The following is a 21,364-nucleotide window of genomic DNA, read 5'->3' as shown; positions in this document are numbered from 1 at the left end:
ATATTATTTTTGTCATTTCACACAGCTGTGTGTTTGTATTTTCTTGACTATAACTCAGACATTTGTTGCTGTCCTCTTGAAGTTCAGTGAAGTGTTTGTTGGTGTCTTCTTTAAAATCTTTGGTAAAGGGTATGATTATTATTTTAAATTCTGTGTCTTGGGGTTTATCTAGTCAGTTTTCTTAGAGAATACTTCTATAGGACTAGTGGGTTTGATGGGGAAACATTCTGTTTTGGGCATTCATGTTGTTTTTGTTTTTGCAATTTGACATGGGCATGTGGACTTCTTTGGTTGTATGTCTGCTGTGATAATCTGACCTTCCTTAGACTGGGCCAGTGCAGGAGATATGTGAATTGATCTGGGCCAGATCAAACTGGTAGATGAACTGTTTAACTGGACCAGGCAAAATTGGTTTTCAAATTATGGGCCTGGAGCTTGGCCTGTGGTGCAGAGATGATGGTCTGGAGCTTAGCCTGTGGTTCAGAAATGGTAGGTCTGGAATTTGGCCTGTGGTGCAGAGATGATGGTCTGGAGCTTGGCCTGTGGTGCAGAGATGGTAGGTCTCGAGCTTGGCCTGTGGTGCAGAGATGATAGGTCTCAAGCTAGGCCTGAGGTACAGAGATGATAGGTCTCGAGCTAGGCCTGAGGTGCAGAGATGGCAATTGGTGGAGGTAAGGATGAGAGGGAAGCAGTGTCTCGTTTAAACAAAGCAGGTTGGAAGGCCACAGATATGGATCCAGGCTTGTGGGTACAGAGATGGCCACAGTCAGAGAGGAGTGCAGAAGGGGCATAGAAGAAAGAAGGGACTCACTGGTAAAAGGGGCTCACAAGAAAGAGGATCTCAGGCCCCAAGTCTGGAGCTAGGCTTGTGGATTTGTAATATAATTCTTCTTGTTTCTTTATTTTGAAAAAATTTTCATGCAATACATTTTGATCATATTCTATTCCTTCCTCCAGCTCCTCCCAGCTCCTCCCCAACCCTCTACCTACTCAGTTTGATTCTTTCTCTGTTTCAAAAACAAAAACAAATGAAAATCAAAACAAACAAAATCCAAATAAAATAAAATGTACTAGGCAAGAATGTTCTTTTCCTTATCTCTTATTCAACAACACTGAAGTCCTAGCTAGTGCATTAGGGGAAGAAAAATAACTAAAAAGCATATACATTGGAATTGTAGATGTTAGTACGTCTATACTCACAGGTAACATGATAATTTACATGAAAAAAATCGAAGGAATTTTTAAAAACACTTCTAGAACTAATGGACTGTCTAAGTGCAGATTACTATGTCAATATTCAAAGTAAACTCAATTGTAGTTGCTTATTTTTTAACTCTTTTACTCTTTGGGGGCCCACCACCCCACTCCCAAATAAATCACATGGAGTCTTATTATTTTTTATGAATGCCCAGCCTTAGCTTGACTTGTTTCTAGCCAGCTTTTCTTAAATTAATTTGTCTAGCTCTTGCCTTTGGGCTTTTGTATTTGTCTAAATACCTTTCTGTACTTCTTACTCCATGGCTTGCTCTGTAGCTGGGTACCTGGCCCCTGATGCCCTCCTCTCCCTTTCTTGCTCCCATCCCCTTCCCCAGATTTCTCCTTTTATTCCTTCTCTCTGCCTGCCAGCCCCACCTGTCTTTTCTCCTGCCTTGCTATTGGCTATTCAGATCTTTATTAGACCAATCAGGTGTTTTAGACAGGCAAAGCAACACAGCTTCACAGAGTTAAGCAAATGCAACATAAAAGAACGCAACACATCTTTACATCATTAAAAAATGTTCCACAGCCCTGGGCGGTGGTGGTGCATACTTTTAATCCCAGTATTCAGGAGGCAGAGCCAGGCAGATCTCTGTGGGTTTGAGGCCAGCCTGGTCTACAGAGTGAGATCGAGGACAGGCACCAAAACAACACAGAAAAACCCTGTCTCGAAAACAAAAACAAACACAAAAACAAAAACAAAACCAAAAACAAAACAAAACAAAATGTTCCATAGCATAAACAAATGTAATACATCTTTAACTAATATTATACAACACTCCATTTATTCATTTATAATTATAATGAACATTGTAATTTGCAAAATATACTATTTAGTATAAAAAGGTTAACTGTATTTAGCAAAAATGTAGAGTACATTTATCCTGAAGCATATGAAACAGTGGTGAGAGAAATCAAACGAATGGAGAGAAACTTAAAATCACTGAGAAATTATTTCTCCTTAATGTGATCTATAGATCACTTAAATTTCACTTAAATCCACATTACAAAAAAGAAAGCATTTTTGTAAGTATTTGTGTTATATGTGTGAACTAGAACATATATTCTTATATTGCAAAGGAACTCCAATATGTAAGCTAAAAAAAGAAAAAGAATAAAGCTGAACCTTTTCTTAAGACAGTATAAAGGTACAGTGTAGCTGGAGAGTTTCTTTCCAGCTCCCACCAAGCCTCGCCAGTCCCAGAGCCCACTTATGAAATAAACACAGACTCTTATATTATTTAAACTTCTCGGCCATTAGCTCAGGCCTACCATTGTCTAGCTCTTACTTCTATACTAAGTTCAGTTTTGTTAATCTATGTCACCATGTGTTCCGTGGCTTTACCTGTTGCCTCTACATGATGCTCCCTGGACGGCAGCTGGTGTCTCCCCTTCCTGCCTTCCTGTCCTTACCTTTCTCCTCTCTCTAGTCCCGCCTGTACTTCCTGCCTGGCTACTGGCCAATCAGTGTTTTATTTATCAATCATCCACAGCACTTCCCCTTTTTCTTTCTTTTTTTTTTTTTTTAAAGGAAGGTTTCAACTTTAACATAGTAAAATTACATATAACAAAACAATTATCAAGCAAGAATTACAGTTACAATATTAAAGAAGATATCTATCTTATATTTATGAGTCTAAGGTTTTATATCTAACTTTTATCATAACTGAGGAAATTATAATTAGTCTTCAACTACATCAAAGACCTCAGAAGGATATAATACTACCTGAGAAATGGGAGAAGGATACAAGCAACTTTCGGGAGTCTTGCAGGGTAGACAGAGACAGCTAGCAGCCTGGACAGTCATCAAAAGTTCTCTTGTAAAGTTGGGGCATCTGTCTTCAGCCCACAGGGATAGAGTCTCTTAGTCAGTCACTTTTCTCTGTGTCCTGTAGAATGTCTGGCAGTTTCCTCTGTGAAGCAGGAACCTGAAGGACCAAACCTCTTTTTTTTTTTTTAATATTAGCAAAGACTAAATCTACCACATAGCATAATGTGTCACTTGTAGATGCCTTATTCCTGCCATACTGTCGGTCAAACACAAACGCCAGGAACCAGCCAATTGAGAGAGACAACTAGGAAGCTGTTTTTAGCTCCCTTTTAGAATCTTTTTTTTTTTTTTTTTTTTTTTTTTTTTTTTTTTTTTTTTTTTTTTTAGGTTTTAGGTGGAAACTCTTGCCAAGCTGTTGGGTGCCATTTGTAGCTAGAGTTTTCTCTCCAGGTCCCACCAAGCCTGGCAGTCTGACAGCCCACTTATAAAATAATCACTCAGACGCTTGTATTATTTAAACTGTTTGGCCTAATGGCTCAGGCTTCTTGCTATCTAGTTCTATCTTAAATTAACCCATTTCTATTAATCTATACTTTGCCACGTGGCTCGTGGCTTACCAGTACCTTACATCTTCCTTGTCATGGCGGTGGCAGGCAGTGTCTCTCTGACTCAGCCTTCCACTTCCCAGAATTCTCTTCTCTGTTTGTCCTGCCTATACTTCCTGCCTGGCTACTGGCCAGTCAGTGTTTTATTTATCAAATAATCATCCACAGCAGTACAGTCAGTAATCAAAAGAGCATGATATTGAACAATTAGATCAATAAAATAGGATAGGATTAGATTTTTTAAAGTCCCCAAATTTGGTAAAGGGATTTGTACCTAGAACATATAAAGTACCAAAATTAAAATATTAGAAAATAAAAAATAAAATAAATAAGAGCAGGAGATATGAACAGACTGCTAAAGAAGATATATGGGTAGAAAGTAAATATATTTTACTTTCTCACATCATTAATGTTAGGGAGATGGAAATTAAAACTGCAATGGGATGCTTCTACATATCTGTTAGACTACCTAATCAAAACTGAATATGCCAAGTATTATTGAGGAAATAGGATGACCCAAGATGGACTGCATATATGACAAATGAATTTAATTGTCTTATGGTAAATGACACAACCAGATTGAAGGTTTGGAAAGGAAACCAAGTAACATAAGTAACTTTAGTTTTAATTACTACTGAAATACTAATGGAAATTCAATTACAAAAATACTGTTTTGGAGAGAAAGGGGCCTTGGAGGGAGGGAAAGAGACTGTTATTTAAGGAAGTTTTTTTTAACAGTTATAAATTATATGGGGGAAAAGAATAATTTTGTTAAATATAGTAATCTAAGTTGGCAGTGATCTCAGTCAAGGCTTAGAATACATTGTTCCATGGTCTTTGGGCCTCTAGGATTTCTTATGAAATACCTGCTGTTATTCTGATGAGCTTGACTTTACATGTGCTTGGATCCTTTCTATGCAGCTTTCAATGTTCATTGTTCGTCCTTTTGTCTACTGTCTATCATATAATATGTGGAGAGGAGATTCTTTACTTGTCTAGGAGGGGCTCTAAATGTATCTTTTACTATACCTTTCTTGAGGTTTGGGAAATTTTCTGTTTTCATTTCATGGAATATATTTTTATGCCTTTATTTAGACCAGGGGTATCCAATTTTTGACTCTGTGACATGATGTCATCTACAAGTGTATTGGGTTGCATGTATAGCTATCCTGTTACAGATGTGTTCTATGGGCTGCAGGGTTCACACACCTGATCTAGATTACTAATTTTAAGTTTGATTTCATACTTGCATCCTAAATGTCTTGATTATTTTTATCATAATTTCTTTTCCCCTTATTACTATTTGAATGTGGCGATGCATCAATATTTTCTTCAAATACTGTTAGTCTTTTTTCCTTATGACCAAGTTGAGATATCAGTGTAATCAAGGTGATCAAGTTGAGACTTAAAGTCCATTTTTTTTTTTGAGACAGGGACTTACTCTGTATCTCAGACTGACATTACACTCAAAATCATCCTGCTTCACTTTCTTGACTCTTAAGATTACAGATGAACAGCATCACAAGGGAAAACAAATTAGAACAAAAGTTGGTACCAGAGAGTGGGCTGTTGCTCTCTGAGTTTTTGAGAGATTATGGACGTGTTTTGAACTTTGGGCTGGGATAGCCATTGGGTGATTAGAGCTTAATGGGATATTTTGTGGGAGCTTGTAAGAGTGTTGAGAGAAATGCAGATGATGGAGGCCTAGCTTGTGAAATTTCAGAGAGAAGCAAAGACTCTATCAGGGCCATTTGAGTGAAATATTTGAATTAGGAATCTGTGGTTCCTGGCCAACTGGGACTGAAAAAAATCAGCTGTGATTATCAAGACATCATTACCACTGAAATGAAACTGTTGCTTTACTGGGTAATTGATGTTGATTAGATAGAGCTAAAAGTCAGCTGTGATTAAGAAGAAACAACCATTATTGAGGCAAAATCTAGGAAGTCTTTACTCAGGCTCAGCACACAGAGGCTGTGGCCCAGAGTGGATCAAAGTAGCATCTCAAGATGGTAGTTAAACTTGGTAACATGTTTTCCACATGTTGCTGGTTCTGGCAACATGAAAGCTGTAGGATTAAAGGAGTCAAGAAGAACAATTTGGGGCTTAGTCCTCTGAGAGTCCAGGAGATACCATTGGCGAAGGTGCAAACTCAGTTGGAGTAGATACCCAGCATAATGGAGACGTCAAAACTATGGCATAACTACCAAGGATAGAAACAGGTGTGGAGTGGAGCTAGCCAAAGTCTACCAGCCAAACTGTGTGAGCTGCAATTGCCAGAGAAGTGAGGCTACCCAAGCCTTTTGGAGTCCAAAATATCATGAATTGGACACTGAGTTTTTATACTGTTGAGGTTTGGTTTTGCTTTGCTTTGTTGTTTTTTTTTTGCTCTCTTTTGTTAATTTTTTCTTTTCTTTCTTTTTTCCCTTTCTATCTATCTTTCTATCTTCCTACCACCTTCCTTTCTTCCTTCCTTCTTCCTCTCTTTCTTTCTCTCTCTTTATTTCTTTCTTTCTCTTTCTTTTTTCTTTCTTTATCTTCCTTCCTTCCTTCCTTCCTTCCTTCCTTCCTTCCTTCCTTCCTTCCTTCCTTCCTTCCTTCCTTCCTTCCTTCCTTCCTTCCTTATGAATGCCTGGCATTAACTATCAGCTTTCTTTAACTGAACCCATCTGTCTTTTTGCCTCTGGATTTTTCCTGTTCTCTTATTTCTGTAAATTTTACTCTTTCTCCATGGCTGGTTATGTAGCTGGGTGGCTGGCTCCTGATGTCCTCCCCTTCTCTGGCTACTTTTCTTCTCTTTCTCCCTTCCCAGATTTCTTCTTTTATCTATACTTTCTGCCTGCCAGCCTGCCTATCCTTTCTCCTGTCTTGCTATTGGCCAGTTCTTTATTAGACCATCAGGTGTTTTACATAGGCACCATAACACAGCTTCACAGAGTTAAACAAATGCAACATAAACAAAAGTAACACACCTTAAAATAATATTCCCCAACATTTCCTCCTTTTTGTCTAAATAAAAATAAAGGTTTTAACTTTATCATAGTGTAACTACATACAACAAGAACAGTTACCAAGTAAGAATTAATTTACAATATTCAGTCCATTTGTAGTTAGCATATTCAAAGAAAATAATACATTATCTATCTTATCTTAGTGAATCTAAACTTTTATACCTAATTTACATTCTACCATAACTAAGAAAAAAACTGCAACTATAGCTATCTAGTCTTCAACTACCTCAAAGACCCAGAGGGATGTATATTATCTAACAACAAAGACAGCTTTTGTTAATCTTGTAGTAAAAAAATATTTAATTTGTTTTGGATTTTCTAAGAGTCCACAGTTGAGAGTTTGGATTTTTAAAGAGACATTAGGTTTTAGAAGAGAAATTGGACTTTTAAAGTGTTGAAATTTTTAGACTATTAAAAATTTCATGGGACTATTAAAGTTATACTTTGTGTACTTGGGGAAAAACAAGGAAAAAAGATTATGGTTTAATGATGATATATGTTTGTGTATCAAGTTGACAAAGGGTTACTTCTATTGGTTGTTTTTGTCAGCTTTACAAATCTGGGGAGAGGGAAACTTCAGTTGAAGAATTGTCTTCATTGGATTGGCCTGTGGACATGTCCATGTGTCATTTATTTTGATTGATGGTTGATGTGGGAGGGCCCAGTCCACTATGGATGGTGTCAACATTGGACTGGTGGTCTTGGGTTGTATTAGAAAGAAAGCAGCAAGCGTGGATGTCAAGTCAGTAAACATCTTTCCTCTATGGTTCCTGCCTCTGGTCCTACTTTTGTTCCTGCTCTTACTTCCCTAAAGGATGGACTATGATCAGGATGTGTAAGCCAAATAAACTCTTTCCTCACCAAGTTGGTTTTGGTCAATGTTTTATCACTGCAAAAGAGATCTAACTATGATAGACATGATCTTACTCTGTAGTCCAGGCTGTTCATAAACTCAAGATCCTCCTGCTTTAGCCTTTTGAGGGCTAAGATTATAAATGAGCAGCACTTTGTTTGGTTTCAACTGATTTTGAAAGCTGCTGTGTTGAGCCTTTCCTTTTTAAGGCTCCCCCATCCTTCCACAATTTTCATTTCTCTACTGAATTTCTTATTTTTATATCCTGTTGCCTTCCTTATTTATATTTTTGGTTGTGAGCCTAGTCTTTAACGGCTAAGCCACCTCTCCAGCCCTGCCTTCCTTATTTATATTCAGCTATTTTCCTGTGTTTTCTCAAAGGTCATTGGTCCTTCTTGAAAAGCAGTTCTTGGAATTCTTTGTAAATTGTTTTATTGATATTAATATATTTTGAAGCAGTTAATAAAGTTATGAACTTTTGGTAGAATCATGTGCTTATTATTTTTCATATTTCTTGTGTTTCTATGTTGGGGATTGTACATCCGTTGATATTGATATGTCTTTAACTTTCAATTGTAGGTCGTCTTCTGGCTTGACCTTATCTTGAGTTTCTCTTTTGTACTGCTGTAGTATTGAGCTTAATTCTTCGTGTGTGTGTGTGTGTGTGTGTGTGTGTGTGTGTGTGTGTGCATGCATGCCAGGGTCAATGTAGTTCAAGATTGTGTTGAATTTGCTATATAGATGAGGCTGGCTTAATCATCCTGTCTTTACCTGCTGGAATTATAGGTATGTGCTACCACGCTCTATGCATTGTAGTGTTCCTGTGGCTTATGAGGCATATTTGGTGGGTTCTGATTTTATGCTTAGTTTTGGAACTTGAGTTACCTACTTTGTAGGACTCAGATGAGTGTGGTCTGCCTCATAGCTACTTTATAAACAGAAAAGTATAAATGATATGAGGTTTTTGTAGTTACTCCTTTAGATTTGTTATCACTGTATAATTTGACAAACAATTATAGTGACCTATGCCATTGTCTTTTGCATCTAGAGCAATTGCACCAGTTAGGTATTTTTTCCCTTTGTTTTTTTGATATAGAGGTTAAGGTTCAGTAATCTCTAGCTTTTCCCTTACAGTTTGTACCTCTTTGGAACAGGAGAGTCAGCTGTAGGCTTTTGTTTCTCCTTTCTTTATGTTTAAGTATCCACCTAAATTTTAGCAGATTAAGTTATAAACAGTATAAGTGCAATTTTTATCAATTGGAATATGTCTGTCTCAACATCATAGCACCTACTTTTTGTGTTCAATATGTTGACCTTGATCTTTAGCACCATTTTGGAAAGTAATAACTAAAGAAACTTGAATAACTTAAAAGCAAATCAGTTCTAGAAGTAGCAAAAACAAAAAATGACCCCCATCCAACAAAAACAAACTCACAAACAAAGCTATTAAAATGACATCTACAATACCAATGACCCTTGAAAAATTATTAGTGAAAATATAATTAAACATAAGAATTGAAAAAGAATGAAAATGAGAAAGGACAGAAGAAAATACTGAAGTTAAGTAATTAATATAACTAGAAAAGATTTTCAAAAATAGTGAGATGAAACAAAGCAAATCTAAAACAATCAAATGCATAAAAAGAGAAGAAAATATCAAAACAAGCCAGAAGTTCTTCCTTTCCAAGGAAATAGTGATATCTTCTCATTTACTTCTAATTATTATTTTTTTTTCAAATCACCAAGTATGATGGGGGTATTAGGACAGTGTAATATGTCCCTTCTCAGAACCAGTCCAACTTATTTTCCAGAACCATGTTAAATGTGTGGCCTTTTCTTCAAGGGAAGCCACAAACATGATGTAGAGCTTCCAGTCTCTAATAGAGCGAGAGAGCACAGCACAAGTGGGTGTGTTTAGAGTTCGGCTGAGACTGTCAACAATGTCTGCCACAATCTTTGATAAGATCGTTGTGAGGATTCAGTGAAATAAATGGTATATAGAATGTGTTTCCTAATAATTGGGAAGCATTCCATATGAGTGTTTCTTTTGGAGGAAGACTGGATTCTGGAGGGTGTATTTGCTCTTAGTACACAATCAAACTGAGGTCCAAAAGGCAACCTGCCATTAATGAAAACACAGCAGGAGAGAGGCTGCAGTGACTCGAGCTCTCTTTCTTACTTCAGAGACTCAAAAATGTTTCTGAAGTGACAAAATGATTTCCTGGTCAGATTGAAACTATTTTCCCAGTAATACATGGAACATAGCAGGAGAGTCCCTGATCAGGTAACTCGTGGAATGGCAGCCCTAACTTAGGCTGAAGGGCCTGGCTGGAAAGTGAATTGAAAATAAGCCAAATATTTAGAATATTTATTCCTGATCCTAAGGCAAAAGGTAGAGGAAGTTAACTTTATAGTTCCTAGTATTCAAAGTTGTTTTATTATTCCTTCTGGAGAATGGCAAATGATGTTTAGAAAAGGCCCCCAAAGGTAAATAAACCCTGGAGGTGAGCTAAGAGGGAATGTGTTTGATTGGAGTCTTTAGTTAGGCCAGAGAGAGCTAAGAAACAGAAATTGCCAAAGAATTAGAAAATAAGAAGAGAAATTTTTAGGATTCAGTATGGAGCTAAATGACCCTCAGGGTTAGTACTTCTCCATCTTTTCAGTTTGATAAAAAAAAAGTGCTGGTAATTTATAAATTCTGTGATGTTGGGTGAAAACCTTCCGTGTGACTATGCTTGTTTTGTTTTTACTGCCTCTCATCTTTCCTTTTGTAGACATTGTCCGGAGTGATGTTGCCTTGGATAAACAGAAAGGCTGCAAGGTCGCCCAGCACCCTGACATTATGCTGGAGCTCCAGAGAGAGAAGGCAGCTCAGATGCACCTGGTCCTGCTGAAGGAGCAGTTCTCCAATACTTACAGTAATCTCATATTAACAGGTAACAGAACCTTAGAGCATTAGTCTATATTGATGACCTCTGTCAGTGAGCAAGTTAATGCTTGGGAGGTACTAGTGTGACATCCAGATGAGTTCAGCCTGTCTTTACCCAGCTAAATGCATTTTAATTGTAATGACTCTTTTCTTCCTATAACAGATATTTCTTGAATTCTGCAGATAATTTTGGTTCAAAGTTATGAATGATTCTGTTTTTTTCAAATGATGGAACCAATGAAAAATTAATGAAGTCTTATGAAAATACAGCTTTCTAAATGTGTGCCAATAAGTTTGAGAGGATTACTAAATTTGGAATCTTTTTAAGAAGTAGCTATTTTCTTCTTTCTGCTTATGCCCTTTCTATGAACTTGGTAAATATAAAAACGAAGTGTAAAAAAGATAATGATCTTCAGGCAGAACTGAGAATATTCTTTTCCTGTTAGTGTTTGAAAGTATCTGGGGGATTTGATTTTTCTTTTTAAGCATAAAGAGGTTTCAGGCTGAACTGTACTTGCTTACATCCTTGGTTCTAGAAATAAATATGAGTTAGAGCTGCAAAGGAAAACAACATTTTGCAGGACTGCCTAGGAACCTTTATAGTAAAGAACATGCAAGTTGCATATTTTATTAGGCTTTGTAAAGATTTTCATATAGACTCTAATGTGAGAGTCCTTTAGAGCAAGATGAACTAAGAATAGTCTCAGTTGCCTTCACTTGCTTGGGAGCATCTAAGGTAGACTTGATGACTGATTTGAATGAATTTTTAACAAGTCAAAACTGTGTGCTTTCTTTTGTTTATGAATGGTTAAGAATGAAAAAAGATGGAGTATCTGACAGTATGAACATCTCATTTTTATTTTTTGTGAACTCTAAGTTAGGAAAATTTTAACTTTTTCTTACAGGCTTCCTGGCATTTCACCAGGAATTGCTGAGTGGCAACCAAATTGTTTTGCTTTTGAAAAAGCACAAGACTCTTCCAACTTTTCATCTTGTACCTGGTGGAAAACCCAGCAGCATGAGATGAAAGCCAGGTTTAAATGTGGCTTTGGTGAGCAGAGAAGAGGATTATGGATTCCATAAGTATAGGCTATGTTTTGCTCTTTGATAGGTCAATAAGGAGGGAAAACTTAAAAATGATTTATGGCCAATGCATGTATTTCCCTAAATTGGTTAGTAAGACTGAGTTTAAGTTTAGATGTTTGAAAAGGACATAGATTTTTTTTCTCCAGGTTTCTTTAGCTTATCCCAAAATGTGCACATGTATACATATTTATCTTTTTCCAATTTAGTGATTAAAATGAAATATTTTATTCCCTCTTATTTTAACAATTTTAGAATTATATTAGTGGGGTCATACCCTGTGTTCTTTATTATGCCATATAGAAGACTTTAGGGTAATTCTAACCCTAAACTGTGGATTCAGAGTGTGGCTCAAAGGCATATTATCTTTGAAAACACTAGTGTTCTATTGAGTTCAATGGAATCTTTCTAATTCTCAGTAACATAATCCCTTTGGATGTTTATTCACAGTTCAAACTGTTGGAATCAACATTGTCAACTTTTATCCTGACAACTTGCTTACTTTCCACTAAACAAACGTACCCTAGAGGAGAGCCTCTTTCCTGCTCTTACTTCTCCAAGCTGCTTCAAAGCGTCCTCAGGCATTCTCTGCATTTTTCACTCATAGGCCTTTGTACCGAGGTGGTACCTTGGAGCAGACAGAGCATTTGGTGTGCCCTGGTTTGTTTACATGAAAGTTCAAAAGGTTTCGGTTCCAGGTGTTGGGGAGAGATGGAGTCATTTCAGTTTAGTACCAATGGTAAAACTATTTTAATGTCCTTTAACTAAGTCTTTGATTTTACACAGTGTGGTTTTCTAATTGTTATGAAGTTTAATCCTTGATTTCTTGTATAAATCTTGAGAACATGGTCTCCAGACAGCTAAACATAATATTTAAACATAACTAAACTAAGTTTTGTAAATATTTCCCTTTTCCGTGATGAATGTATATTGGTAAGGAGGGTGAAGTTGAAGGGGCAGAGACCACTCATATGAATTGACTTTCTTCACCAACATATTCAGAATACCTACTTGAGGGTTTCTACTTGGTGATAGTGTACTTATTTTTTCTATAGCTCTGGCATAGTGTATGAAATTTTTGCAATGAAGTACTTAGAAAACCAGGCCACTAAAATCTCAGGAAATGTTAAGTTTTTCAAAGTTTTTCCTACCCTCCCATATTATTTACAGACTTTCATGTATATGGTTTTGAGTGTATAATAATTGCTTTGTGACAAGTTAGTGGTATATATAACAATATGTTTGAAAGGTGTAGGTCCCGAATCTGATGGCACCTACTCTTGTTTAGGGCAGACCTTCCTCATTAACCATGGTCAGACTTATGTTCTAGTCTCCTTTGGAAATATTGTCATAGACATATCCAGAATTAGTGCTTTACTATTTTCCTGGGTATTTATTAATCTAATTAAGTTAGCATCTGAAATGACCCATTACACCCTTCATCATATGATATACTAAAGAAGTAACTGAGAAGTGACACCTCTGTGTTATCCTACTCTTGATATGTGCTTAAAGCAGTAACAATTATAACCATTGATACACTTGATGTGGATTTGTGCTTTTGAAATAAAGTGCACATTTATTCAATCTCTCCTAATTCCTAATGGTGATTTGAGCTTTAGAATAAATTAATGAAATTAGAGTTCATTTAAAAATATTTTCAGGGCCAGGCGGTTGTGGAGCATGCCTTTAATCCCAGCATTCAGGAGGCAGAGGCAGGTGGATCTCTGTGAGTTCGAGGCCAGCCTGGCCTACAGAGTGAGTTCCAGGACAGGCACCAAAGCTACTCAGAGAAACCCTGTCTCAAAAAACAAACAAACAAACAAACAAAAAATTCAGGATTTTTATCTAGGGCAGCAATTCTCAGGTTTGAGAGAGCAAAGATTTCTTTATTAAGAATCAAGTAAGCTGGGTGGTGGTGGCACATGCCTTTAATCCCAGTTCTTAGGAGGGAGAGGTAGGCCAGCTTGGTCTACAGAATGAGTTCCAGGACAGCCAGGGCTATTACACAGGGAAACCCTGTCTCGAAAAACAAAACAAAAACAACAAAAAAGAATCAAGTAATAGAGCTTATTTGTGCAATAAAGAGGATTTATAGCAGCTTATTTCCTGCATGGGTGGGGAATGAATAATCAAAATAAGTTGATTTAATTTGAAGCAGTGTTTACCAAGTGCACACTGCATACTATTGTTTCCTGCTGCCACTTGCAAATACTGTACCATGTGAGCTTAATGAGTATTCTGTAGTCAGCCTTCCTCATGATGTTTTCATGTCAGTTGTTGCCTGTCACTAGCTAGACCCTGGTGATCTGTTTACTTGGCTCATCTGTAGTCCATGACTATGGATGCATTACTGAATACTATTAGGTCAATGATATGAGATCATGAGCGATTGGCCCTTATATCATGATGCTATAGTTTCTTGATAATACATTTTCTCTCCTTTTGTGATAATTAGGAGCTGTAAGGACAAGAGAACTGGAAAGAATTGTGTCATTCAAAAATTTCTCTGCTAACTAGTTAAACATGGAAAATTGTGAGCATATGACTGGTTTTTCTAAGGCAGATGATTTTCCCCCCCTGAGACAGCGTTTCTCTGTGTAGTTTTGGCACCTATCCTGGATCTCTCTCTGTAGATCAGGCTGGCCTTGAACTTACAGAGATCCACCTGGCTCTGCCTCCTGAGTGCTGGGATTAAAGGCGTGCACCACCACTGCCAGGCTCAAGAAAGACGATCTTCCTGATCCTTTTGTGCTTAGTACAGTGCTTCTCAACCTCCCTAATGCTTCAGTCCTTTAATATAGTTCCTCAGGTTGGGACTCCAACCATAAATTACTTTCATTGCCATCTCATAACTGTAATTTTGCTACTGTTATGGATCATAATGTAAATATCTGTATTTTCTGATGGTCTTAGGTGAACCCTGTGAAAGGATCATTTGATCCCAGAGGGGTCACGATTTAAGGTTGAGAACTGCTGGTTTAGTACAAGGAACCACTCACTCAAAGTTCTCATGTTTTTCACTTTATCTAAGGAAGAGTTTTCCTCCAATAACCTTTAACCTTTCGTTTTTGTTGTAAAAATAATGCATATACATCGAAGAAAACTTAGCAACTCACTGTACCAAAAGATAACAGATAAAACCAGTTCCCTATACCTCAGGTTCTTCCCACCATGTCTGTACTGAACATGTATAGCATTTTTCTTCTCATTATTCCCTAAAAACACAATGTCATACAACTGTTTACATAGCATTTATATTGTGCCAGAATACTATGTGTATTAGTAAGCTTTTCATTAGTATCAAAATGCTTGACATAAAGTACTTATTAAGGAAAGACTTTCATTTAATTTTCAGTACTGAAAGTTCAAAGTCCAAATTACATTTGAAGGTTATGTTGCAAGGGCCACCTCTTGCTTGATTCAAATTATGGGTGGTTATGTATATATGGAATTATGAAACAGAAAGAGTTAGGGTCAATCTTGCTACTTTTATTGCATTCCTCTCATAAGAACTATCTTTCAGAGACAGGATCTCTCAGTTAAGGGTCTCCCACTAGATCACATGTTGTAAAGGTTCTACCACTTCCTAATTTTGCTATTCATTAAGCTTTCAATAGATGGACATGTGACTCATAGGAGTAAGTAATTATAGATTATTTAAAGCATGGGAGAGTTTTTATGAATAGATGATATGCACATATAATACCAGTTTGTATAAGTGACTCAATTTTTCTTGAATTTTTTTTTTGGTTTTTTTTTTGAGACAGGGTTTCCCTATGTAGCTTTGGAGCCTTTCCTGGAACTTATTCTGTAGCCCAGACTGGCCTTGAACTCACAGAGATTCGCCTCTGCCTCCCAAGTGCTGGGATTAAGGGTGGGCGCCACCATGGCCCAGCTTTATTCTTGAATTTTGGTATTCATAGAGAATCATGAAATTCCTCATGATTACTAAGAATAACTATGTTTTTATTTTTGCATATTTAAAAATAATTAGAATATGTGATGTGTACAGTTCTATATATATTTTTATAACTAAAATTCTATGTTGAAAAGAGAACATCGTAGATGAGACACAGGTATGGAATGCTAGAATCCATGGGAAATAAATCAGTAATAGTTGAGTGCAGCCTTTCTAAGATGTGGGTGATAGCAAAAAAAAAATTAGTTTTAGTAAGAAACAAAGAAAGAAAACTTCAGAAAACAGAAGCAGAGAGTCCAGAGTCCATTTTGGATTCTTCTTACTGAATTCAGTTTTCAAACCTGAATTATCTTCATTCATCACCTCATTCATTCAGACTTGTATTTATATTTTCTTGGATATCACTCATGTGTATTGTCCTCTTAGAGTTCAGTGAAGTGTTTGTGTCTTTGTTAAATTCCTTGAACTCTTTAATAAAGTTTATAGTTTTCTTTTTCCTTTTTCATCTGTCTCCTTGGGTTTGTCTAGGCAGTTTTTATTAGAGAATATTATGTAGACTTGGTGGGATATTAAATAATATAAGCAAATATAAAAATGCTATAGGAACATATAAGAAATTGATCTTCTCACCCATGTATTATCACTTGGGCTGGAGGCTTTTATAATTCAAGAAAAACTGTTTGGAGGAAACAGATCTTTTAGCGCACATTTACTGAGTGCGTGAAGTGACAAGCTCTGCCATGCTGCTTCTGTTGTCACCAATGGCTTCTGTACCTCCTGAGGACAGAAACCAAGTCAGGTTTCCTTTTACTAAACCATGGTAAGTATTGTAGTGGGAGGGAGAAGGAATGAAATGATATTTCCTGCAGAGAACTTGCAGTCATGAATTACAATTAATGGAAGTCTTTGCATTTATAAGGTGTCTTAAAATTTACACTTAAATTGCTATTTAAAACACTGAAATCAATTAAGAAAAAGACAAGGAAATATAAAGAAGAAATATATAAATGTATAAAGAAGAAACATAACTGACAGTGAATTATGTGGGACAATGTTAACCAACAGAATAAACATTCATAGTAATGTAAGTAAACATTAAAGAGTTAATTTGGAAAGTATCCTAGACAAGGCAGAAGTGTGGCTCTGGAAGCAAAGGTCCCTTCCCTCACAGCTCACTCTGGAAACCCAGAGCAAGTGTCACTAGGCTGCATTTCCATATCCAGCCTGAAGATTATTTCTTAATATGTGTAATGGAGAAAGCCGGAAGCTCACAGTTTTCCATGAGGAACTGGAACTGAGAAATAGGCTCTGAGTTCTAGCTACCACAAAGTGATGGCCTTGGTACCTGTGCCCCCAACTACAAGGAATCACTTAGAGGTAAGGGTACTTGTACCCTTTCCCCATGAAGGACTGCAAAGAATCAGGCCTTCTCTGTTCTAGTTCTCAGAGGGGAATTGCGTACTGACATTATACTCCTGCCTAGGCCTTTCTCCTTCACTCTTACACTTCTCTCCTTTGGTAGTTCATTTCAATGCAATAGGCCAGTGTTGTTCTGTCTTTTATGTTTCCTTCAAGTTTGCAGGTCAGTCTGGGTATGGAAGTGCTCATGCTTCAGCTTCCTGGGGGCTGAAATTGTTATAGGTAGTCTGATTACATTTCTTTTCCTCTTTCTCTTTCCATTCTCTTTAGCTGGAGCTTCCTTGTCTCTTCCCTTCATCTTTATTATTTCCTCTTCTATTCACTTTTCCTTCTTCTGATTTTCCAATGGAATCTAATGCTAGTTGCTAGTCTTATTCTACTTATTTCCTTTTTATTTTATTCTGAGTAACTAATATCTTAGTGTATACTATACTGCCCTTGGTCTTTTAGTCTCCTCAAATGTTTTGAGTTGAAGAAGTGGTTGATAAATCGGCTATTACTATATTTTTGTAGTGAGACTATCCATGGGTGTGGTTATTTACACAGATTGTAATCTGCATTTAGGGTAGTGCTGGAGTGCAAGCCTAGTGCCCTGAGCTTGTGGCTGGGGGTTTCGCTATTAAACTATACTCCCAATCCAGTGTAATAATAACACCTCAAACCTATTATAATCTACTAACACTTGAATACTGCAAATACTACTACTAAATGAATGTGGGTGATTTTTAAAAATCCAGGCAATGGCCTAATCCCAGATTTGCACAAATAAACATGAAATATCAAGGCAACATAATTCCTCTGAAAATTACCAATTTCATAGTAATGGAATACAATGAGCATTAATTATGTGAAATTCCAGACAAAGAATTGGAAAGAATGACTATAACCATGTTTAATGTTGTCAAAAGAGAACATGAACAAATCTTAAATGAATTTTAAAAGGACATATCCTCTTCTGAAACAGGATAAGAAAGAGGATTCAATAGAGAAAGGTGTACTAAAAAAAATCAAATTGAAAATTTGGAAAGATTGTAGGAATCAGAGTGGATGGAGGACACCAGGAGAACATGGCTCACTGAATCAACTAAGCAGAGCTCGCATGGGCTCACAGAGACTGAAGTGGCAAGCACAGGGCCTGCATGAGTCTCCACCAGGTCCTCTGCATATATTATGGGTGATGACTTGGTGTTTGTGGGACTCCTGACAGTGTGAGCGGGTGTGTCTCTGACTCTTTTGCCTGCTCTTGGGACTCTTTTCCTCCTGTTGGGTTGCCTTGTCTAGCTTTGATATGAGGACTTTTTTATTGTCTTACTGTGTCTTGCTTTGTCATGTTTGGTTGTCTCTTGGAAACCTGCTCTGAAGGAAATGGAGAGGGAGTGGATTTGGGGGAGGGGAAAGGGAGGCTGTGAGTACTGGAGAGAGGAAAAACTGGTCAGGAGGTATTATATGAGAGAATAATTCATTTTCAATAAAAATAAAAAATAGAAATAAAAGAAAAAGTCAAGTCAGATAAACAACAGCAATAAACTATAAAACATCTCAGTGGAAGGACTCACCAATAGAATAGACCAATTAATTAGAAGACAGATTATCAGAGTTTGAAGACAAAGTAGATTGAAATAATCAGACAATGATGAAGATAGAATATTAAGAAAGAACACATAGATATAAGATCTATGGAATATTATTAAAAGACTAATCTATGAATCATGGAAATAAAAGAGGGAGCAGAAGCTCGAGTTAAAGGCATAGAAGACATATTCAATAAAAAAATAGGAGAAAATACCCCAAACCCAGGTAAGGAGATTTTTCTTGCAGATAGAGGAGGTATTTATAATGCAAAACAGATGAGACCAGAAAAGAAACTCCTCATGTCATACTGTAGTAAAAAAAGTTATGAACATGAAAGACTATATAAACCAGAAAACAACAGCAAATTTCTCAACAGAAATTTTATTATTTTTAATTTTAATTAATTATTTTATTTTATAATTTAATTTAATTTTACATATTATCCACAGATTCCCCTGTCCTCCCCCTCCGGTGCCCCCTTACCCCCGTTCCCATCTACTCCAGGGCAAATACTCTCCTGGGGATTCAGCTCAACCTGGTAGATTCAGTCCAGGAAGGTCCAGTCCCCTCCCTCTAGGTTGAGCAAAGTGTCCCTGAATAGGTCCCAGGTTCCAAACAGACAGCTCATTCACTAAGGACAGGTCCTCGTCCCACTGCCTGGATTCCTCCCAAACAGTTCAAACTAATCAACTGCCTCATGTATCCAGAGGGCCTGATCCATTTGGGGGCTCCTCAGCTATTGGTTCATAGTTCATGTGTTTTCATTAGTTTGGCTATTTGTCCCTTTGCTTTTTCCAATCTTGATCTCAACAATTCTCGTTCATACAATCCTTCCTCTTTCTCACCACTTGCACTCCTGGAAAAGAAAATTTAAAAGCCAGGAGAACATTGGATGTTAAATATCAAGCTTTGGAAGATGGTAGCTGTCAACCCAGTAAATTGATTCATGAATGAAAAACTTTCTATGATAAGCATGAACTAGAGGAACTCATGACTAAGCTGGGATGGCAGGAATCCTATATACAGAATCCTATAAGCAAAAGAAAAGGAAAAACACATCTATGAAGTCACATGAAAGGATGAACTGCCCTAGAATAGTAAATAGGCAAATGAAAATTGAGGAAGTATCAAACATTGAAAAAACAATAATGAGTACATCTTTAATCACTCTGATTTTTTTTGAGATTTTGTTTGCTTTTATTTTTTATTTTGTTTTTATGTCTATGGATGTTTTTCTTACATGTATGCCTGTGAAACACATGTATAGATGTAACCAACCGTTTTATTAAATAAGAAACACAGAAATAATGCAAAAGAGAAAGCCAAGAGGTCAGAGCTCAGAGCCAAAATCTCACCCTTCCGCCTGCGGTGTCCCAGCTTCCCGAATCAGGGCTCTATTTCCTGTTAGTCTATTTAAAGAGACAGAACGAGCCACAGCTATCTCACCTCACCAGTTCCTCAGCTGGTCCTGTTTCCTCAGACTGGAAGCTTCTGTGTCCTCATCCCAATAGCTCTCAGCTGAACTGTGTTGCTCCAAAGCCTGAAAGCTTAACCAGCCAAATGTTTCTAGTTTCTGGTCCTCACGCCTTATATATCTTTTTGCTTTCTACCACCACTCCCTGGGATTAAAGGCTGGCTTTCTGGGATTAAAGGCGTGTGCCACCACCGCCACACTCTTGCTATGGCTCTAATAGCTCTGACCCCCGGGCAACTTTATTTATTAACATACAATCAAAATCACATTTCAGTATAATTAGATTACCACCACATTTCCCCTTTTCTATTTTAATAAAAAGAAAAAAAAAGCAAAAGGTTATGACTAACAAAAGAAAAACTATATACAAAAGTACAATAACTATATACAATATATACAAATAATAAATACCTAAACAGGTATTTGACAAATCAGAGAAAATAATTCCATTATCTATCCTATTTTGGTAATTCCAAGATGTATCTAATGCACTTTCTATCCTAATTAATTTTTCAACTATAAGTAACTAATCTTCAACCATAACTAACTAATCTTCAACTCCCTCAGAGACCCAAGAAGGAAATAATATTAGCTAACAAAAATAAAAAACAGGAAGTGCATGCAAGCAACTTCCAAAAAATTTGTAAGTTGACAGAAACAGCCAGCTGCCTGGGCAGTCACCTGAGGTTTCTCCACAGTGTTGGGGCATCATCTTCAGCCTATAGGCTTAGTGTATCTGACAGACTCATTTGTGAAGTAGGATGTACACAAGGTCAACAGTTCAATCTCACATTGGGTGAGAGCAGTCCATGTACCAGAAACACCTGAACTCCACTAGTGTCCTGTCATGATTCAGGATTTTAATTTCTGGAAATTGTTGACAGTTTTTTAATTCAGCTGTCCATTCTTCTTGGCTGTGTATATATGGCTTCATCTCAGCATCCTCTTCTTCTCCACATCCCTCTATTAAATGCCAGTCTACTTTTGAGAGGCATGAGCTTTCAGCTGCTGTTCCATTGTACAACAGAATCCATCGGCCCTCTGCCTGTTAAGCTGCCTTCGAAGAAAAGGGCACCGTACCTTTTCCGGATGCGAAGGCCACTTCAGGGATGGGGCCATATTGTCCTGGCCTCAGAAGATGCCTTTTGATAAAGCCATAACCACACTTGTTTTGGTAAGAATCAGTAGTCCATTGTTTCGTGTTCTGTCTGTCCATTTTGTCCTGTTGATTCAAGGATATTTTGTTGTCCAGTGGCTAACTTTTGCCACAATGAAAGTTGACTCCATATGCAGTTTCTTCAATGCCCATATTTTCTCTGAAGTAGATTAGTACTGCCAGGAGATGACATGTCTCAAAAAGAAAAATTTTCTAAGTTATTAAAACATTTTAAATGCCATATTCTATAGATCTCTGAAGGGTTTGAAGATGACCTGTCTAAAACATCTCTGCTCAATTTTTAAAACATAT

General features: G+C 37.1%; 1 protein-coding gene across 3 annotated transcripts in view; it reads left to right on the top strand.

Moving 5' to 3' along the window:
• Hpse2 (heparanase 2 (inactive)) overlaps window positions 1-21,364 on the top strand; it is a 630,225-nt gene that overhangs the window by 87,934 nt on the left and 520,927 nt on the right. For all 3 annotated transcript variants that reach the window (XM_076563135.1, XM_042263859.2, XM_042263852.2), the window contains exon 3: window positions 10,272-10,433. In XM_076563135.1, coding sequence (XP_076419250.1) covers window positions 10,272-10,433 — 162 coding nt within the window. The remainder of the gene's footprint in view (window positions 1-10,271; window positions 10,434-21,364) is intronic.

The sequence above is a fragment of the Peromyscus maniculatus genome, chromosome 1 (assembly GCF_049852395.1).
Source record: "Peromyscus maniculatus bairdii isolate BWxNUB_F1_BW_parent chromosome 1, HU_Pman_BW_mat_3.1, whole genome shotgun sequence".
Lineage (NCBI taxonomy): Eukaryota > Metazoa > Chordata > Mammalia > Rodentia > Cricetidae > Peromyscus > Peromyscus maniculatus.
This window is presented reverse-complemented; position numbering and strand designations above follow the sequence as displayed.